This window comes from Mesoplodon bidens (assembly GCF_964165515.1).
Source record: "Mesoplodon bidens genome assembly, chromosome: 19".
Lineage (NCBI taxonomy): Eukaryota > Metazoa > Chordata > Mammalia > Artiodactyla > Ziphiidae > Mesoplodon > Mesoplodon bidens.
In genome coordinates, this window is record NC_138179.1 from 15,681,756 (window position 1) to 15,701,979 (window position 20,224).

General features: G+C 40.6%; 2 protein-coding genes across 6 annotated transcripts in view; one reads left to right on the forward strand and one right to left on the reverse strand.

The window, feature by feature from the left end:
* Positions 1 to 20,161, reverse strand: part of SSH2 (slingshot protein phosphatase 2) — a 246,294-nt gene extending 226,133 nt beyond the window's left edge. For 2 of the 4 annotated variants that reach the window (XM_081219859.1, XM_081219856.1), the window contains exon 1: positions 19,884 to 20,040. In XM_081219859.1, the coding sequence (XP_081075985.1) occupies positions 19,884 to 19,946 (63 nt within the window). In that variant the 5' untranslated portion in view covers positions 19,947 to 20,040. Of the gene's footprint in view, positions 1 to 13,665; positions 13,725 to 19,883; positions 20,041 to 20,107 lie in introns of those variants that run through there. The other 2 variants (XM_081219857.1, XM_081219860.1) reach the window with 2 other exon arrangements.
* EFCAB5 (EF-hand calcium binding domain 5) overlaps positions 18,274 to 20,224 on the forward strand; it is a 126,445-nt gene continuing 124,494 nt past the window's right edge. Inside the window, exon 1 of one of the 2 annotated variants that reach the window (XM_081219849.1) lies at positions 18,274 to 19,284. The gene's annotated coding sequence lies outside the window, so the exon portion shown is untranslated. Of the gene's footprint in view, positions 19,285 to 19,820; positions 19,903 to 20,224 lie in introns of those variants that run through there. The other variant, XM_081219848.1, reaches the window with a different exon arrangement.

The window sequence follows — 20,224 nt, forward strand, 5'->3', positions numbered from 1 at the left end:
GTCTTCCTACATGGCAATTTCTTAAGCTATATTTATGCCTTACTCTTTATATGATTAATTATATTTGAAGCACCACAATCTGACCCAAGCAACTGAAGTCCCAAAGTATTTTAAGCAACAACTGCATGTTATTCAGAGAGTAAGTGTACAAAGATTATGATATCATTATATACATAATAAGTACTTTTTGTCAGTGGTATAAGATCTTGTCAGACGTATGTGTCAATGCTGTAATACAGATCATCTATAACTGTTTATGGTTCAGTGTAGCTTTACTTGAATACGATTAACATCCTTGATGACTGACTTCCCAGATGAATTTTATCATTAGGGCTTCCTGACATCTTGCATTCCACTTAATATCACTTTGTCTTTTAAAAACCTTTACATCATAAATTTAAAAGCAAGCAAAAATTTTTTTGCATTAGGGCTTCCCTGGTGGCGCAGTGGTTGCGAGTCCGCCTACCGATGCAGGGGACACGGGTTCGTGCCCCAGTCTGGGAGGATCCCACATGCCGTGGAGCGGCTGGGCCCGTGAGCCATGGCTGCTGAGCCTGCACGTCCGGAGCCTGTGCTCCGCAACGGGAGGGGCCACAACAGTGAGAGGCCCGTGTACTGCAAAAAAAAAAAAAAAAAAAAAAAAATTTTTTTTGCATTAAAAAAATCAAAATATTCTTCTGTGTAAATGACATACATCCAACTTGAACAACAAAAAAGAAAAAATTAGCATATTTTGGGGGATCATGTTAATTTTGGCTTATAAATTTGGAGGCAGTAATGTTAGAGTTTTCCCTTGAAATACAATTCATAACCCTCATCTTAACCCCTAAAATAGTGACATTATTCCCTTGGCTACACTCATCTGTTATAAATTTTGGCTGGTGTGGCAGGAAAAAAGAATCATCACTGGTCCATGCTGCATATCAGGAGTCAAGCTGAGCCCTGGACAACTTCAATTCCTTCATCCTTAAACAGCACATGTTATACCTATGCTAACAGCAACAGCTACCATTTATTGAAGGCTTAAAAGGGCTAGGTTCTATGCTAAGCATCTCACAAATAATAACTCTCGAGTTGCATCAAATATGCATTTAATTTATGCTAATTTGATTACATGTGCTCATAAGAGAATAAATATGAATGAAAATATAAGTTATGTTATAGCTCACATGACTTTACATGCCATTACATTCAACAAGTTCATGCAGGGGCTTCTCTGGTGGCCCAGTGGTTGAGAATCTGCCTGCCAATGCAGGGGACACGGGTTAGATCCCTTGTCCGGGAAGATCTCACATGCTGCAGAGCAACTAAGCCCGAGTGCCACGACTACTGAGCCCACATGTCACAACTACTGAAGCTCACGTGCCTAGAGCACGCGCACCGCAACAAGAGAAGTCACTGCAATGAGAAGCCCGCGCACCACAACGAAGAGTAGACCCTGCTCGCCGCAACTAGAGAAAGCCCATGTGCAGCAACGAAGACCCAACGCAGCCAAAAATAAATTAATTAATTAATTTTAAAAAAAGTGCATGCAACAAAATGAGCATGAGATGGGAGAAACTGTTTCCCCTCAGACAGTCTCAGTTACAGAGTTGTATGCCCAAACCATGAATATTGCTCTTTATGGGTGATTTAAGAGATGTTTTTCAAGGGTAATTTTGACTATAATTAGATTTTTTCCTATATGTTAACTTTCAAACCATGCTAAGGTGGGACTTCACTGTATCTCATTTGGTCTTCATAAAGAATCTGTGAAATAAGTACAAATATTAACCTCATTTTACAGAAGAATTAACAAGCAGAGAGATTGTGCAACTTGCTTGGCAGAGATAGGATCCAACTTAGGTCTTTCTGATTCCACAGCCTCTGCACTTAACCACTATCTATACTGCAATATTATATGCCCATTTTCCAGATGAAGAATGAGAGGCACAGAAAGATTAAGCAAACTTGTCCAATATTACACTGCTAACAAGTCTTCATACCAGGACTTAAATACAAGCTTTCTTTTTTTTTTTAATTTATTTATTTATTTATTTTTGGCTGCTTTGGGTCTTTGTTGCTGCACGTGGGCTTTCTCTAGTTGCAGCGAGCAGGGGCTACTCTTCGTTGCGGTGCGCGGGCTTCTCATTGTGGTGGCTTCTCTTGTTGCAGAGCATGGGCTCTAGGCACGCGGGCTTCAGTAGTTGTGGCACATGGGCTCAGTAGTTGTGGCTCTCGGGCTCTAGAATGCAGGCTCAGTAGCCATGGCACTCGGGCTTAGCTGCTCTGTGGCATGTGGGATCTTCCCGGACCAGGGCTCCAACCCATGTCCCCTGCATTGGCAGGCGGATTCTTAACCACTGCGCTACCAGGGGAAGTCCCAAATGCAAGCTTTCTAATTTCAACACTCTTTCTGCATTATGAAAAGATACCTCTTTTCCACTAGGCTACCCTGGAAACCTAATAAAATAACTAACTGATAGAAGCCAGAACAAGTAGTAGAGTACTAAACTAAGGCAGGGCGGGGGGGGGGACTGTGATAATGTGTCCACAAACTAGTGGCCCACACAATAAATCTGTGCCACGGATGTGTTCTGTTTAGCTCTCAAGATACATTTCTTTAAATTGCATTAGTTGTTATGATAGATAAAGTTTGACAATAGACATTCCAAACGTCCTTCTCCCTTGCTGCCACTCAATGATTATGATGGAAAGTCATATAACTGCACTTCCCAGGCTCTCTTGCAGCTAGAGATAACCATGTGACCTACGTTCTGGCCAGAGACTTAAAGAGAAGTCGGCTAGGAATGGGGTTGGTTTCCAGGAAAACTTTTGCTTTCCTAATTAAAAGTAAAGCTAACTGCTGGCACTGTACCTTTCACCCCTTCCTGCATCAAACATGGATGTACTGCCTGGAGCTACAACAGACATCTTTTATGTGGAGACGAGTATAAAAATGGGAATCCAACATACTATCAATGGTAGAACATAAAGACATAAAGAGCTTGGATCCTTATGGTATTGTTAAGCTGCTGAATGAGTTAGTCCTGAACTATATATCTTTGGATTTCCTGCTAGACAAGCCAAAAGTATTCTTATGTTTTAAACGGTCTTTTGTTACTTGTAGCCAAAATATCATTCCCAGAAAATTCAGTTGCCAACATTTAAAAATCAAGAGATTTCAGTAACAGTCTGCATTACTAGTGTTTCTTGAAATAGAAGACTTTTCCCACAACACTGGGTCTGCACTCTCACTTGGTCACAACTGGCAGCCCCTGACAATACAGCTTAAAGTCTCCAACTTGCCACAAGCCTCATTTGGCTAAGTTCATTAATTTTGGTCACCTGCATAATCCCACCACCACATTTAAATGTGTGACCTTCTGTATTATACCTCTCAGTAGGTCTAGCCTAGAACCCAGGTGCCTACTTGAATGCCTAGCATTGCAGAAAACCTCCAATCAATTCCTACTAAAGATGTCGTACAGAGCTTTTACTATAGCAAAAACTCTCCTGAAACTGCCCAAAAGATGAGTTATTCTGAACTTTATCACTAGAACCAAACTAGAAACTATTTAACAGTAGTTAGAATAGTCAATTTTCTAGTTCTGGAACTCTGCGAAACCCTAGGAAGCAATATTTATGAATAAACCCCAAGATTTCAACAGTCATCAAAGGTCCAAGAAACCTGCTGGATCTGTTCCATAGAAGTAGCAAGGAAATATAAAAATCACTGCATCCAAATTCCTCAAACAAGAGACTGGGTTGTGATTCAGTAATCTTAACAATAAGGTGAGCTTGCACTACCACTGTACATTACTGGTAAAAGGTTTAGGGTTCTGATGTCCAAAACTATTAAGCCAGAATTTTACAAAAACTCAAATGTCACAGGTGAGGGATGATGTTGGGGGACATTTCAAAAAGGCTGTCATTTAGGATAGCTAAATAATGGAGACTTTCACTAGAAGCAGTTTCAAAAAATGACACACATCTCAACTGACAGAAGACTATTCCTTGTCAATTCTTTGGACAAATAATATAAAAGAATGGCTGAATTATTTTAAATATCACTCATGCGTGTCACTGAGCATTACACTTTGGACTCATATGCTTAGTGCAAAAGGTCACTGCATCTTTATCTAAAAAGAATTTTAATAGCTTTAAGGGTAGCTGTAGATAACCACAAACTACAGTTTTCACTATCTTCAAGTGCACTTCATTACATATCACTTCATTACCATTACAGAGATGGTTGTGCTAATTTCAATCCAGGGTGTACAACTTCTCATAAAGTGACCCATGTGAAAGTAATACATATTTGACACAATTCAGTAAAGACCCAAATATATCACCTATAATAAATTCACTTTGGAAGCCAAGCTTCCAAATCATATAATCCTATTAATCTTTAAAAATTAAATACTATTATGTAATAATGCGCAAAAAGCAAAGAATTAAATCTACTTAACATTAGTAATCACTAGCAGCTACCTAACACTATGCTATAGTCCTAGACATTGTGCTAAGCTTTCATTTAGTTATTTCATGAAAGCCAACATAAATCCTGTAATATAAGGAAACTGAAGCTTAGAAAGGTGATTTTCCCAAGGTCTACACCTAGTAAGTGGGAGAGCTGGGATTTTAACTCCAGAATCTGGCTCTAGAACTTAAAGTCAATTTAACCACTATGCTACGATACAGCCTACTTCCTTAAGAACAAGAATTTAAGACAGAAAATCATTATTAAGTTAGCCAGAGAGGGAAACTGTCCTTTGAGGTCTGGATTTGGCAGGGAAGAAAAGTATACTCAGGGCCAGTGTACAGAATACTTTTCTTCTGAGGAATATAATCAAGAAAGTTTTAGCAGCATTAAAAAAATTTCATTATTCCAACATCACTGTCACATTGGCTACTGATCTTGAAGAAATTCTGCTCTCAATCTGCAGAATGGCGTTTCAGAAAGTCAATAATAAATCAAGTGAAGTGGGCAAAAAGGAAAATGAGAAAAGAGAACTTCCTAATTTTAGGGAGGCGTCAAGAGATAATTATCTTATAAGGTATTTTCTCAACTATTGACCCATACATTTTCAAATAACACTTTTGTATATTCAAATATCTTCCAAAGGCAACTGTCCATTTCAATAATTTCTTTCCTTGTCTTTGAATTAGGACCACATGTGATCCCATTCTACACTATAAGGTTTCAGTTTGGAGTCCACACAACTATTGCAGAAAAGTTATTTCTAATTAGAGAATCACTATTACAGTTATTTCAGAAATGTGAGCCACAAATAGAATACAAAATTTTAAAGTACAAAATCAAATGGGAGATTTCAGCCTATAAAAAGAAAGAATAGGGCTTCCCTGGTGGCGCAGTGGTTGAGAGTCCGCCTGCCGATGCAGGGGACACGGGTTCGTGCCCCGGTCTGGGAAGATCCCACATGCCGCAGAGCGGCTAGGCCCGTGAGCCATGGCTGCTGAGCCTGCGCATCCGGAGCCTGTGCTCTGCAAGGGGAGAGGCCACAACAGTGAGAGGCCCGCCTACCGCAAAAAAAAAAAAAAAAAAAAAAAAAAAAAAGAAAGAATAAAACACAGAACCTCAATCATCCAATTTTCTAGATCACACGTTCAAGATAAGGCCAACTTGTTTTAAAAAGTACACTGTACTAGAAGCTTAAATGATATAAAGTCTTATGCACAGTAGGAACTTAATAAATGTTTGCAAGTGGATGCTATTCAATAAAGTGAAAAAAAATCTATGGAAAAAAACAGAACAAAACAAAAACATAAGCCTGGGACCTGTTAAAACACTATCTTCCTCTAAGTGCCATGAATCACTTGAAAAGACAACTGGAAACAAACCAAAGACTAATTTGGTGAGTAATACCTCTCTTTCTAACTTTCCATGTACTGGCGTTCTAAACAAGCTCATGAAACAGAGGGGTTCAAATCATCCTTGGGCCTTTAAACTTTTTCACTTTGCGCCACAACTATAGTCTTCTATAAGACAATTTTAAGAACACAAGAAGACTTCTCATGGTTTTGTTTAATAAAATTTTCTTTTTTTAGTCTTATAGATTAAAATCCTACAAAAAATGGTGCTTAAATGGAAATCTCCTAAGCATATGTTCTTTCTCCTAAGAGCCCTATATTTAATTTTCAAGATTCTATATCTCACAAGAATGTTTTGTAGGCAAGTGGAGGAGTTCCTGGATTTTTCAGCCACACCTTGCCTAACTAGACTTCCTTTACAGCCTGCACAATTTCCTTTGAAGTTTAATTGGAAACCACAGAATCAGCATAAAAATGCTGAGTTGAGAAAGCTGAAGCTTGTATAGACAGATCAAAGGGGCAAATCAAAATATTGTGCTTATAGAAATCTTAATGCAATTTTTTTCAGTACTCTCTCTAAGAAGAAATAGGTTGTTTCTATTTTCTGACAGGTTCAATAATAAAAACTGTAATCAAAGTGCAACCAAAGTCTGAACCAAAGCTCTCTTGTTATATCATACGTGAGTTCATCCAGTTGCTTTAGAAATGCATCTTCAAAAAGGTGCATTCAATTTCTACTGTCAACTGCTTGGTATAGCTGGATTAGACAGATCATTCTTCTCACCTATTGTTTCCTTATACAAAGATATATTTAAACCCATAAATACATTCAGTGTCCTCAGAGTCTCCATATTTTAAAAATATCTATTTACAATAGCCAGGACATGGAAGCGACCTAAGTGACCATCAACAGATGAATGGATAAAGAAGATATGGCACATGTATACAATGGAATATTAGCCATAAAAAGAAGCGAAATTGAGTTATTTGTAGTGAGGTGGATGGACCTAGAGTCTGTCACACAGAGTGAAGTAATTCAGAAAGAGAAAAACAAATACCGTATGCTAACACATATATTTGGAATCTAAAAAACAACAACAAAAAATGGTCATGAAGAACCTAGGGGCAAGACAGGAGTAAAGACGCAGACCTACTAGAGAATGGACTTGAGGAAACGGGGAGGGGGAAGGGTAAGCTGGGACAAAGTGAGAGTGGCATGGACATATATACACTACCAAGTGTAAAATAGATAGCTAGTGGGAAGCAGCCGCATAGCACAGGGAGATCAGCTTGGTGTTTTGTGACCACCTAGAGGGGTGGGATAGGGAGGGTGGGAGGGAGGGAGATGCAAGAGGGAGGAGATATGGGGATATATGTATATGCATAACTGATTCACTTTGTTATAAAGCAGACTAACACACCATTGTAAAGCAATTATACTCCAATAAAGATGTTAAAAAAATCTGTCAATTTCTGTTCTATTTTGCTACATGATTCATAACCTCGATCATTAAAAACACCAACATATTCAGTCTATGATACAAACTAAGGTGACCACTTGCAGTGGCTACCATATAGCCAAACATTCAACAGATTAATATGCTGCTGGACTTGCCTGGTGGCACAGTGGTTAAGAATCCGCCTGCCAATGCAGGGGACACGGGTTTGAGCCCTGGTCTGGGAAGATCCCACATGCTGCGGAACAACTAAGCCCGTGCGCTACAACTACTGAGCCTGTGCTCTAGAGCCTGCGAGCCACAACTACTGAGCCCACGTGCCACAACTACTGAAGCCCGCACGCCTAGAGCCCATGCTCTGCAACGAGAAGCCACGAGAAGCCACCGCAGTGAGAAGCCCGTGCACCACAACGAAGAGTAGCCCTGCTCACCGCTACTAGAGAAAGCCCGCATGCAGCAACATAGACCCAGTGCAGCCAAAAATAAAATAAATAAATTTTTTTAAAAATGCTGCTAAGCATGCCCTAGAAAACTGATAAGCTCTCAAGTGAAAAAAATTTTGAGGGCTTCCCTGGTGGCGCAGTGGTTGAGAGTCCGCCTGCCGATGCAGGGGACACGGGTTCGTGCCCCGGTCTGGGAGGATCCCACATGCCGCGGAGCGGCTGGGCCCGTGAGCCATGGCTGCTGGGCCTGCGCTTCCGGAACCTGTGCTCTGCAACGGGGGAGGCCACAACAGTGAGAGGCCCGCGTACCACAAAAAAAAAAAAAAAAAAAAAAAAAAAAAAAAAAAATTGAAAGATTACAGTTACATTATTATTCTGTATGGTGCTCCAGGGTCATTACAAAATCAAACACAACATACTTTGTCATGGAGATTGGCATCTAGAACTGAGATTCCCCAATTTTTAAAATATAGCTATTATTGAGTTAAAAAAATACAAAAGAAAGAAAAAAGGTAAAGAGAAACTAACCCTTGAAATAGGCTATTCATTTGAATTATACTGCCATAAAACAAATATCCTCCCCACCAAATTTGTGTTATAACGAAAAATTGCTTAATAACCAAACAGCAACTCTAAATCACCATCATTATAAAAATGACTAATACTTCATAAGTGCATGCTTATTTGGTGCCAGGCATAATGCTAAGGCATTCTCTCATTTAATGCTTATTTCTGTGAAAGAAGTACTATTATTACCCCTATTTTACAGATGGGCAAATTGAAGCATAGAACAGTTAAGTGAGTTGTCTAAGTCTAGTAAGTTGTAAAGGCAGGGTTCAGATTCAGGCAGGCTGTTTCCAGACCTTACACTCTTTACCACTATGCTAGACTGCTTCATGTTGCTACAGGCATTTCTGAAGGCCTAAGAAGAGAGAAATGAAAATACTTTTAGGGATTCCCCACTCCCATGTGATTTATATTAGAATCATTGGCAAATACTATTTTTATTCTAAACCACAATCACTTTCTTAAACCCCGAAGAATCAAAGAGCTTCCCTAATAGACTAAAATAATGTGTTATAGTTGCTAACCTGTGGTTTACTTTAATTCCTGCCTGAGACGTGCTAAATATCATAAATGTGAAAAAAGGGCTCTCCTAAATTGTTGCTCTTTTTATAAAACTGTCTGAAGCAACAACTGGAAAATCATTGCTCTAATAATTAACTTGCACAGAAATGTCTTCCCTTAAAGTTCAAAAAATATAATTTCATATATTCACCTATATGAAGCAGTAAAAAAGAGGTGGTTGTTTTTCTTTAAGTGGGGGAAGGTATAGAGGTGGGAGGGGAAGAACAGGCAAGGGGCAAGGTAATATCTACAAACACACATTTTGCAAAGATAGAAGCTTCAGTATCTGGCTACCATGCCTTAGACAACAATATCTTACAATAATCACCCTGTAGAGAAAACTGGCTTCTAATTGTGAATAGAGCTGAAAGAGATTAATATTTAGAATAAACATATCTTTCATTTTCTTAGCTGCAAAAACCTTTTGCTCCTCCAACTTTTCCAATTGATCTGTTAAACACTCCCTGTCCAGCATGTCCTACAGAATTGGTATCTTCTTCCGATGTTCACACTTGGTTTGTGCCTCTCCTGTTGCCCTCACCATACTAGGGTTTGTTTTGTTTTAATTCATGCTTAGCTTATAGCTGCCTTCCCCTACTAGACTTTTAAATTCTAAGGCAAGGATAATGCCTTATATCATCCCATATTGCTTGAGAAGGTTCTCAACAAACTTCTGCTGAACTGAGTTTATCAAGTACCAAGGCATAAGCAGCAAAATGACTCAAATTGCAGTGACTTAAACTAAAGGAGGACAAACAGGAAGCGAAATGGTCCAAAAAAAAAAAAAAAAAGAAGAAGAAGAAGAAATCAAACAGCACCTAGACACTGAGACTAATTCTAACACCTAGAAGGTAATTTAGTCTAGTAGTTGGTCTCTGAGTGTGACAACCAAAGTTTAAATCCCGGCTCTGCCACTCCTAGCTGGGGGAGTCTAGACACCTCTCTGAAAAATCAGTTTCTTCATCTGTAAAATGGGAACAATTATAGTACTTCTTCAAATCATTGTTGTGATGCCTGTTACTGCTGAATCCAGTGTCTACAGCACAGCAAACACTTGAAAAATGGTAGCTATGCAGTTATACTTTAAGGTTTCTTGCTTATGTCACAAATTTTAACAAATTCACTTTAAAGGAAAGCCAAAGTAAGGGCACATGTGCTACAGTTCAAAAGAAGTTATCTTTGCTTTTCCAGCCCCATTTTCTGCACTTTACACAGCATCAACACTGTACTGCTTGTGGTTTCCAGCACACACGTGCCATTTCTGGCCCTGTGCCTTAAGTTCATGCTTAGAAGTACCTGCCTCCCTCCTGCTACTCACCCTCTAATTGCTGGTCAACTCCACTCACTCGTTAAGGCTCAACTCAGAAGTCCTTGCTGGCCTTCTTTCTCTTCCTCAAGGCTTATACATCAATTGTGATTACTACACTGTAATATAAATACCAATCGTTCCACTATACTCTAAGCTTCCTGAGGCCAGGGACTAACTGGCTGCTGGATCCCCAATCCTGGCATGACTAAGTAAAGAAACAGATACCTTCAGAATCAAGTATAGCACAGGATACAAAAAGGTGCTAAATTACCTTTAAAAAAAATGAATCAAACAGCTCCAAAAAATCTAGGCTGTAACACAGTACATTACTTCTGCCCATTTCTTTCTAAGCATATCCTCTCCCACCAAGTAAGTGAAATTATTTCACTTTCAGAAAATCAAGGGAACCATGGGACTTTCATTACATTTCAGAGCCAAGATCACCTCACCTGACTTTCTCTTGACAAACAGGAAAATGAGGGGCACTGTGAACAGCAGCTATACTGATCAGCTGCACAAGAAAATGCAGGGCAGTTTGTAAATGTATCTGAAAAAGACATGGTGCTGAGAACCAGAGTAAGAGAATGGATTGCATTACCTGCACAAAACAGCACTCAGTACCTATTTGCTGATTAACAAGATTCCTTAGGTCTCACCTCCCATGTACACCTGACCTCTGGCATTTTTCAAATTGGGTAGAGTTGTATCAATAGTCAAACTGCTTGATTTTTTTTTGAAATAGTTTCCCTACTATAGCTAGGTTTCTTGAATGAATGAACAAATAAATGAAACACATGGACATGAGAATGCCTACTATGAGCTAGGCACTGTGTAGCCAACACGACAGCTGGTATTTAATGGAAAAACTGCAAAGCTCTAAGCTGCTGGAACCTGGAATGATATGCAATGGTGATACACAGGAAGGCAGTGTGGGCTCTGCATGGTGCCTTTTTCAGACAGGGCATAATCTAGAATCTGCTCCCTCTCACTAAAGCCAGATAGAAAGGACAAGAGACTTGAAGACACATTTTAAGTACCAAAGAACTGCTCTTCCTCTGGACTTTCCAGACACCAGTCAAAATTTAAAATCTAAGCTAGTTTAAGTTTATTTTCTGCCCACACAACTTTTTTTTTTAATATATACATTTATTTATTTATTTTTGGCTGCATTGGGTCTTCGTTGCTGCGCACAGGCTTTCTCTAGTTGCAGCGAGCAGGGCCTACTCTTCATTGCAGTACGCGGGCTTCTCGCTGCAGTGGCTTCTCTTGTTGCGGAGCACAGGCTCTAGGTGCACGGGCTTCAGTAGTTGTGGCTCACAGGCTGTAGAGTGCAGGCTCAGTAGTTATGGTGCCTAGGCTTAGTGGCTCCACAGCATGTGGGATCTTCCCGGACCAGGGATCGAACCCGCATCCCCTGCGCTGGCAGGCATACTCCTAACCACTGCACCAGCAAGGAAGTCCCTGTCCACATGATTTAATAAATACTAAATAACACGTGCTAACCTAACTAAACTCCTGTGGGAAGAGCAATGGAACTTCACTGGAACACACTCCAGCTTATACCCTAATGTAGTATTTCCCAGAGGTGGAATTAGAAAAAAGGAGTGATTGTTTCATAAAATGAACTGGGACAAGTTAACTATTTGGAACAAAATTAATATTTACCTCACACCATGCAGTAAAATTAGGTATAAATATAATCTGTAAAACAACTTAAGAAAATATCAGTGAATATTTCTCTACTCTATTGGTGGAACATTGGACTAAGTAGAAAAACCATGGAAACACACATACACAGACTTTGACATGAGAGCATTAAAATTTTTTAATGTCTGTACATCAAAATGAATAAAAAACAAATAAAGCAGAATGGCAACGGAAAACCAAGGCAAAATGTGCAACACGACAGAAACAGGTTAACATTATAAATCCATAAAGAATATTTACAAATCAGTATGGCAAAAATAACTCCACGAAGAAAGCTGGGCTAATCATATGAATGACTTAAAAAACAGGGACGATAAAATAAATAATGGTAAGTATTTGAAAAATGTTTAACCTCTGACTTAAAAAAAAAAAAGGCAACTCAAAACAATAATAAAATACTAGTGTTGAAGAGAGTTCTGGGGTCAGACACCAGGCCTATAATCTTGGGCAATTCATTTTACTTCCTTGAGCCTCAATTTTCTTTGTAAATTAGAGATAATAATACCTAAACCGGGGCTTCCCTGGTGGCGCAGTGGTTGAGAGTCCGCCTGCCGATGCAGGGGACGCGGGTTCGTGTCCCGGTCCGGGAGGATCCCACATGCCACGGAGCGGCTGGGCCCGTGAGCCATGGCCGCTGAGCCTGCACGTCCGGAGCCTGTGCTCCGCAACGGGAGAGGCCACACAGTGAGAGGCCCGCATACCACACACACAAAAAAAAATACCTAAACCACAGGAGTGATGTAAAAATTAAACAATATAATGCACATAAGGTACTTAGCACAGTGTTTGGCACACAGTCAATGTTCAGTAAACAAGAGCTCTTATTATGATAAAGAAAACAAATGATGACAATATTCAGGGCTGATGAGGGTACAATGAAGCAGACATTTTTATACACAGCTTGTCAACAAAATTTGATTCAACTTTTATGGAGGACAATTTAGCAATATTTATCAAAAGTCTTAAGGGTAGGGACTTCCCTGGTGGAGCAGGGGTTAAGAATCCGCCTGCCAATGCAGGGGACACGGGTTCAAGCCCTGGTCCAGGAAGATCCCACATGCCGCGGAGCAACTAAGCCCATGTGCCACGACTACTGAGCCTGTGCGCCACAACTACTGAAGTCCAGGTGCTCTCGGGCCCGTGCTCCGCAACAGAGAAGCCACCGCAATGAGAAGCCCACAACAAAAAGTGGCCCCCGCTCGCCCCAACTAGAGAAAGCCCACGCACAGCAACAAAGACCCAATGCAGCCAATAAATAAATAAATAAATAAAACATTTTAAAAGTCTTAAGGGTGGCCACATTCTTTGGGCTTCTAGAAACAAATCAGTGCTTAAAAACAATGGAAGAGGGCTTTCCTGGTGGCGCAGTGGTTGAGAGTCCGCCTGCCGATGCAGGGAACACGGGTTCGTGCCCCGGTCCGGGCAGATCCCACATGCCGCGGAGCGGCTGGGCCCATGAGCCATGGTTGCTGAGCCTGCGCGTCCGGAGCCTGTGCTCCGCAATGGGAGAGGCCACAACAGTGAGAGGCCCGCGTACCGCAAAACAAAAAACAAAACAAAATAAATAAACAATGGAAGAACTCAAAATGGAAAAAATTGCTAAATATGACTATATCCATCGATCCATCCATTGATCCACAGTCCAATATTTTTGACCCTGGTGATATAAAAATATGTAAATAGACCCAGTCCCTGGCTTAAAGGTTAGTTGGGGAGATAAGCAATCAAACAGTCAAGTACAATAGAGAGATAAGAGCCACGACGGGTAAGTATAGGGTGCTATGTTGCGCACAGAAGGAGCACCTACCATAGTCTGGGAGTGGAGTCAGGGAAGCTTCCCAGAAGAAGTGACATTTAAGCTGAGACCTGAAGGATGAGCAGGAATTAGTCAGGTAAAGAGATGAAGGGAAGGTGTTCCAGGAAAAGGGAACAGCATGTGCAAAAGCCTAGAGATCAAAGGGAGCATGGCATGTCAGCGTGACTGAGCAGTGTGCAAGGCAGGGACTTGGGAAGAGACAAGGCTGAAGAGGTAAGCAAGGCTGCGTTAGTAAGAGTCTTGCTAGCAAAACTCTGGAGTGTAGACTTTATTCTAAGGGCAATACAAACATTAAAAAGCAAACAGTTTTAATAAATAAAGGGGTAATATTCATAACATATCAAGAGAATACACAGATTGAAAAGAATACATAGCTCATAAGATAGAAATACAGGATTATAGTGAAGGTGGAACAACTCTGTAAGTTTATTAAAAATTACTGAATTGAACACTTATTAAAACAGGTTTATTTTAGGGCCTGTAGTCTATACTTCAATAAAATTATCTTTTTAAAAAGTTAACAAAAATGCCTAATAAACATCTAAAAAATATTTAACTTGTCTAATAATAAAATACATATCAAACCAACTAGGTACTACTGTTTATCCTCAAAAATTACCAATGATTAACAATAAAATGAGAATAAGGCTAAGTGTTAATAAGGCTAAGAGAAATGAGCATTCTTACACTATGTTGGTTGGAATAAACGTTAACTGGGAACAACCGTCCTAGGAAGTATAACTATGTAACAGGAATCTTAAAGTTGTATATACTCTGTGATCCAGTAATTGTGTTTCTTGAAATCTTAATAAATGTTCCAAAATGCAGTCAAATATTTATGCACAATGATGGTCACTGCAATGTAATTTATAATAGAAAAAAAAGTTAGAAAAAAACTGAGATATTCACCAATAATGGAGTGGTTAGAATGAGTTATAACTACTCAATGCAGCCATTTAAGTGATTTGGCAATATATCTATGATATATATAAAACTTTTTAAAAAAGCATACAAAATTATACATATAGCAGCATTTCAGCTATGTAAAAATACACGATCTGCTGTATGGCACATATCTTTTATTCTCTTTTCTGTGCTTTTCCATATTTTCCAAATTTCCTACAACTGGCATGTATTATTTCTACAGTTCAAGAAAGTTTCTAAAGCTGTCTTCAAAAAAATTAAAAAGCATCACTTTTAAGTATATACTTTATATAAATCAATTTCATATTTGCTATGGCTTTATTTTCTCTGCTTAGAGAGAGAGGTGTGGTCATATCTGAATATATATAATTGAATAATATCTATTTATCCCACATCCCCATTCATTTATATATATATATATATGAATTGCCCAATTAATTAAAATGTGCATCTTTTTTTTAACATCTTTATTGGAGTATAATTGCTTTACAATGTTGTGTTAGTTTCTGCTTTATAACAAAGTGAATCAGTTATACATATACATATGTTCCCATATCTCTTCCCTCTTGCATCTCCCTCCCTCCCACCCTACCTATCCCACCCCTCTAGGTGGTCACAAACCACCGAGCTGATCTCCCTGTGCTATGCGGCTGCTTCCCATTAGCCATCTATTTTACATTTGGTAGTGTATATATGTCCATGCCACCCTCTCACTTTGTCACAGCTTACCCTTCCCCCTCCCCATATCCTCAATATCAAGACTTTGGTGAAACTTGGATGGATCTCTATCTGAAAACACACTTCACTCAATCCCGACTGCTTAAACCAAGACAAAACAAGATTATGCCTTCTTAACGATGATTTGGGGTCATCACTATAACCATATAATAGTTGCTCTGAAGGAGTACTGGGTCTTAAAGGGGTATTTGTCCTTACATTAAGTAGTCCCTAACTGCTAAATTGTTTCCTTGGGTCAGCTATTTATAGGTTTTCTTCCTCCTCCCTTGCTGTAAAACCATTCAACTATTATTTTCCAGAACTTTAAGGAGCCTGCCTTTAGCAGCACCTGCCCCTTTCCATTCCTATTTTACTGCTGGTAATCTTCTATGAGTATGGAAACTAAATATTCAAGTTTATAAGATTTCTATGTAAACCAAGAGATAATAGGCTTCAAATAAGGGTATCACCGAAAAATGATTTGTACAAGACTTGGATGATTCTGTTCTAGACAGTCAAGACAGAAAGTCAAAACAGACAATATATAAATGAACTCAAAAGACAGTGTGAGTTCTTGATTGCATCTCAAGTCTTGATTCCTTTTCTCTATTGGCAGTCAAGTTCTCAGGATCAGAAACTAATATGCTGTCTCTCTTATCACTCACTCCATGGACCAGGAGCCAAGGAACTTAGTTCTACTGCAGGATCTTATACCAACCAGTTTTGCAATCTTCAGCAAGCCTTTTAACCTTGGTATTTGTCCTGCGTAACTTATGAGGCTATTCTAGAATTAAATTAGACCATGAACACAAAACATTCTGAAAAGCATAAAGCACTTTTACAAAAGTAAAAGATTTTTGTGGTATTTCACTGTATTTATATAACCCTGGACCAATATAGGTATCCATTCAGAAAATTCATACCAGAAAGATAGAAGGTAAGAGATAATTCTTAAATCGCCCCCAATTACTTAGAAACATCTAGAACAATATATTCCAAGAGTTGGCATCTCTGATTCCTCCTCCCCTATATCCAATCAATCCCAGGTCCTTTGTGTCTTCTCCACAGTCCCTTGCATCTGTCCTTTTCCTTCCCTTCTTTCACATTCCCAGTTCATGCCTTTATTATCTCACACCTGGGCTACTGTAACAGCCTCTAACCTGCTCCACACATGCCCTCTCTCCCTCTCAACTCCCTCTGGCCCACAGCTGCTAGATCAGTTTTCTTAAAACACCACTGTGATCATATCCGCTCAAAAACCTCTGAGGACTCTCCATTACCTTCTCTATCAAGTTCAAATTCCTAAGCTCAGCAGTCCCTTTGCAGCCCTAGCTGCCTCCCCACCTTTATCTATTACTACTCTTCGAAACAAATCCTTCCTCAAACTGGTCTATTTAAGTCCTTCAGATATGGCTTGTACGTTCCTGTCTCTAAGTCTTGGTGTATACAGCTTCTTTCCACCTGGAATACTCTCTACTTCCCAGCTTCTATCTAAGCCTATAAACATTCAACCTATCCTTCAAGGCCTAGTTCAAGAGCCACCCAACTATGTATACTTTTCTTTGATACCAGGAAGGAAAAAGATGGAAGATTCTAAAGTTAGACACATCTGTGTTTCAATTACATCTTCAACAGCTGAGTGTCACTGGGTACATTCCTTAATAGCTCTTTGCCTCAGTTTCATCAGTAAGATGGGGATAATAGCAATTTCCCTTGGGCATACTGTGAGGAGTAAATAAGTTAATCCATGTAAGGCACTTACATGTTACATATTGTTATTACTACTATTGCCATTAGTGAATTTATCTTAATTTGAATTCAGACAATACTTATGGCCATTTACAAACTGGCTGTTCATGTACATACAGTAGCATCCCCTCACTTTCCTTTTCTACTCTCTCACATGTTTGTTCCTTCTCCAGTCCCTGTCCCTTCCCTCAACCCCTCCCTCCCAAGATTATTGACCCTGACAGATAGGGTCAATATCTTATACGTCTTGGTACTATAATAGTCATTCACACCCAGTAGATGATCTATAGATTTGTTTAATCTCTAATGAAAGAACACTGAAGAGCTGACGGTATTAAAATGTCTTACCTCCTACAGTGAAAAAGCGTAACAGAATGCTTAATATGATTAATTAAAAAACCCTAAATTTCCAGCCCCACAAAATTAAATCTCTCCTTTTGTGGTTCTGTAGATTCTTTCTGCTCTCTTTTAAAACAAAACTCAACTTATTCATGCAGCAAGAGATGCAACAGCAAATATATTCAAGTCGGACAGCAGTCAAATACTGGAACACAAGGACCATAAGACAACTCAGCTGAAAAAGCTCTGGATAAAGTTGGATAGGAAAACAATTTAAAGGGAAAGGTAACTGGGTCATAGTCATGCTAACAATGCTGACTGTTACACACACACACACACACACGTCCCAGGATTTCTTTGCTCCCAGGGCCACATATAAGCTGAAATACCCAGGTTACTATAGCAAGTAGATGTAGAAATATCAGTCACTTAGCTCAACAACTGAGCTTACCACATGATCAATTTAATTACCTATGTCAAAAGTGCCTATTAACATACCTCCAGATTCTAAAATAACCAAGTGTTGGCTAATTAAGTCACATCAAGTAGATATGGTACTACTAATCATTCACCTCAAGAAAATTAGTATGATAACGTGATACACATATATTATTATTACAGCATAAACTGCTACCAACAATGCCCAGGGAAAATCATGTCAATATAATACTGGTTCCTGGTTTGCCTACATGACTCAATTAACCTTCAGTTGCTTTCTCAGCCAAAATCTGGCGTGGTAACCACTTTTTTCCAAAGGTTTACTGGTGGGGTGAATTAAGATGGTCTGATGGTATGTTAGTGACTTTCCAAAAACTAGCATAAAATACCACATATAAGAATAAAGTATATTAAATTTCCATTCCTGTGATACTTGTCTTCAGAGGACCCTTAAATATTTTACTAGTTTCAAGTGCAGTTATTCTCAAATCACATAATCTTCAGAGTTGGAAAGAGCCCTTTTACCACCTCCTAGGCAAAAGGCCCTCCAGCCTTTGCTTGAACCTTTCAGCAATGGGCACTCACTATTTTGCAAGGCAGTCCACCCCACTGTTACAAAATTCCCCCTTAGAATGATTGGAAATCTGCCTCCCTGAATTTCTTTCTATCCAAGGATCCTAGCTAGTTCTGCTCTCTGGAAACAACACGGGGTAAGGTAACCTGTGAAGTATAATCACTTCTAGAATTAGGATACAGCTGCCAATTTGGTCACACAACGTGCAAAAGCTAGCTCAGGAAAAAAGAAACCACCACTCTACACAACAAAATTTTGAAATTCAGGAAACTATATTAAAATTACAAACCAGCACACTTTCAAGATGTCAACATTCACACACACCTCAGTTAACATATACATATGAAGAGTAACCCGAATTTTTACAGTGGAAGGTAGTACAGCGTTTACTGAATACGTTTTTGCAAGTTGAAACCACTACATCCACCAACACAGTTTTTTAAATTACTGTTCTGAAGGAAGTTCAAAATGGTTCTTCCAATTTCTCATATATTCATTCCACTTATTCCCTCTAAAACATCTAGTTTTTTTTTTTTTAAAGATCCCATTTCCCCCCACTGGTACAATATTTTATTTAAAAAAATAAATATTTTCAGGAAGAAAAAAAAAAGCCTAAAAGAATGGAGCGTAAAGGGGTGGGGGTGGGGCGAAGGGAAAGAAGGGCCCAGCAGGAAAAGGCTGGTTACTGGGTATTTTCCTTCTGGAAGCACGCTTCACTGGCACAGGCATCTGAAGTAACGAGCCATACAAACACGACCCAAGAACAAGAACGATCATGAGCAATGAGTGTAAGGCATAAATGTCTGTGAGATGTAAATGAATTGGCACTGGTCATCAAGCAGCGCCAGACGCTTCGGGACCTCACAGAGGTAAGAGATCCAAAGAGCAGAGACCACGGCCACCCTTTGAGGGAGGGGAGGAGGGGAGAAACCAAGGAGTAACTACCGTTCAGCCGTCCAATGAAGCCCAATGGACAGGGCACAAAAAGACAGCGAGTGACCAGGGTGAAGAAGGAGAGCCCGAAGGGCGTGCATTGTGCGAATACGGAACGGGTCCCTGAAATGGGCGCGGGTAAGGGGATGTGGGTGTGTGTATGGGGCAACGCAGGAGTCCCAGGGTCCTCTCCCCGCAGCAGAGCAACAGAGGGTAAAGGAAGGGGGAGGGTGAAAAGCAAGAATGACTCATTCCCGAAAGGAAGTGCTCAAGCCAGAGGAAGGCATGCCACAGGGGGGTTCGGGGCGAGGACTGTGAGGCGCTAGGTGCTCAGAGTGATGGGGGCACAAATCAACGTTCTGTAGTTCCTGCAGCTCGTCTTTAAGATGGGGGGGTGTGGGGGGTTCGCGGCAGCCGAGTGCCCAGGCCTGGGAAGCGGCGCGGCGCGTGCGCAGTGGCGCTCGGCGGGACCCGCTGAGGCAAAGCGGAGCCGCAGTGACAGAAGCGAGCAGAGCGGCTGCCGGGAAAGACTCACCGAGGCGCAGGGGCTGGAGGTAGTGCTGGGGGTAGGCGACCGCTGGACCGTGACCAAAGCCATCTAGGCGCTGCTGGGCTGTTCCGGGCAGGGCATTCTTGTCCTGAGTGTGGGGGGCGGGAGGGTGACGGAGCCGGGATGAGGCAAGGGGTGTGGGGTGGGGATGAGGGGGGCGGGGAGGAGGAGGAGGAGACCGCGCGAACGGCAGCAGGCTCCGCACCCACCACCGGACTCTCGCAGACTGACGCGCTGAACTGGCGGCTGGCGGGCGGGCGGGCGGGCGGGCGATTCGGCAGCTGCGGGGCACAATGAGCGCTCCCAGTGCGCAGGCGCCACCTGTC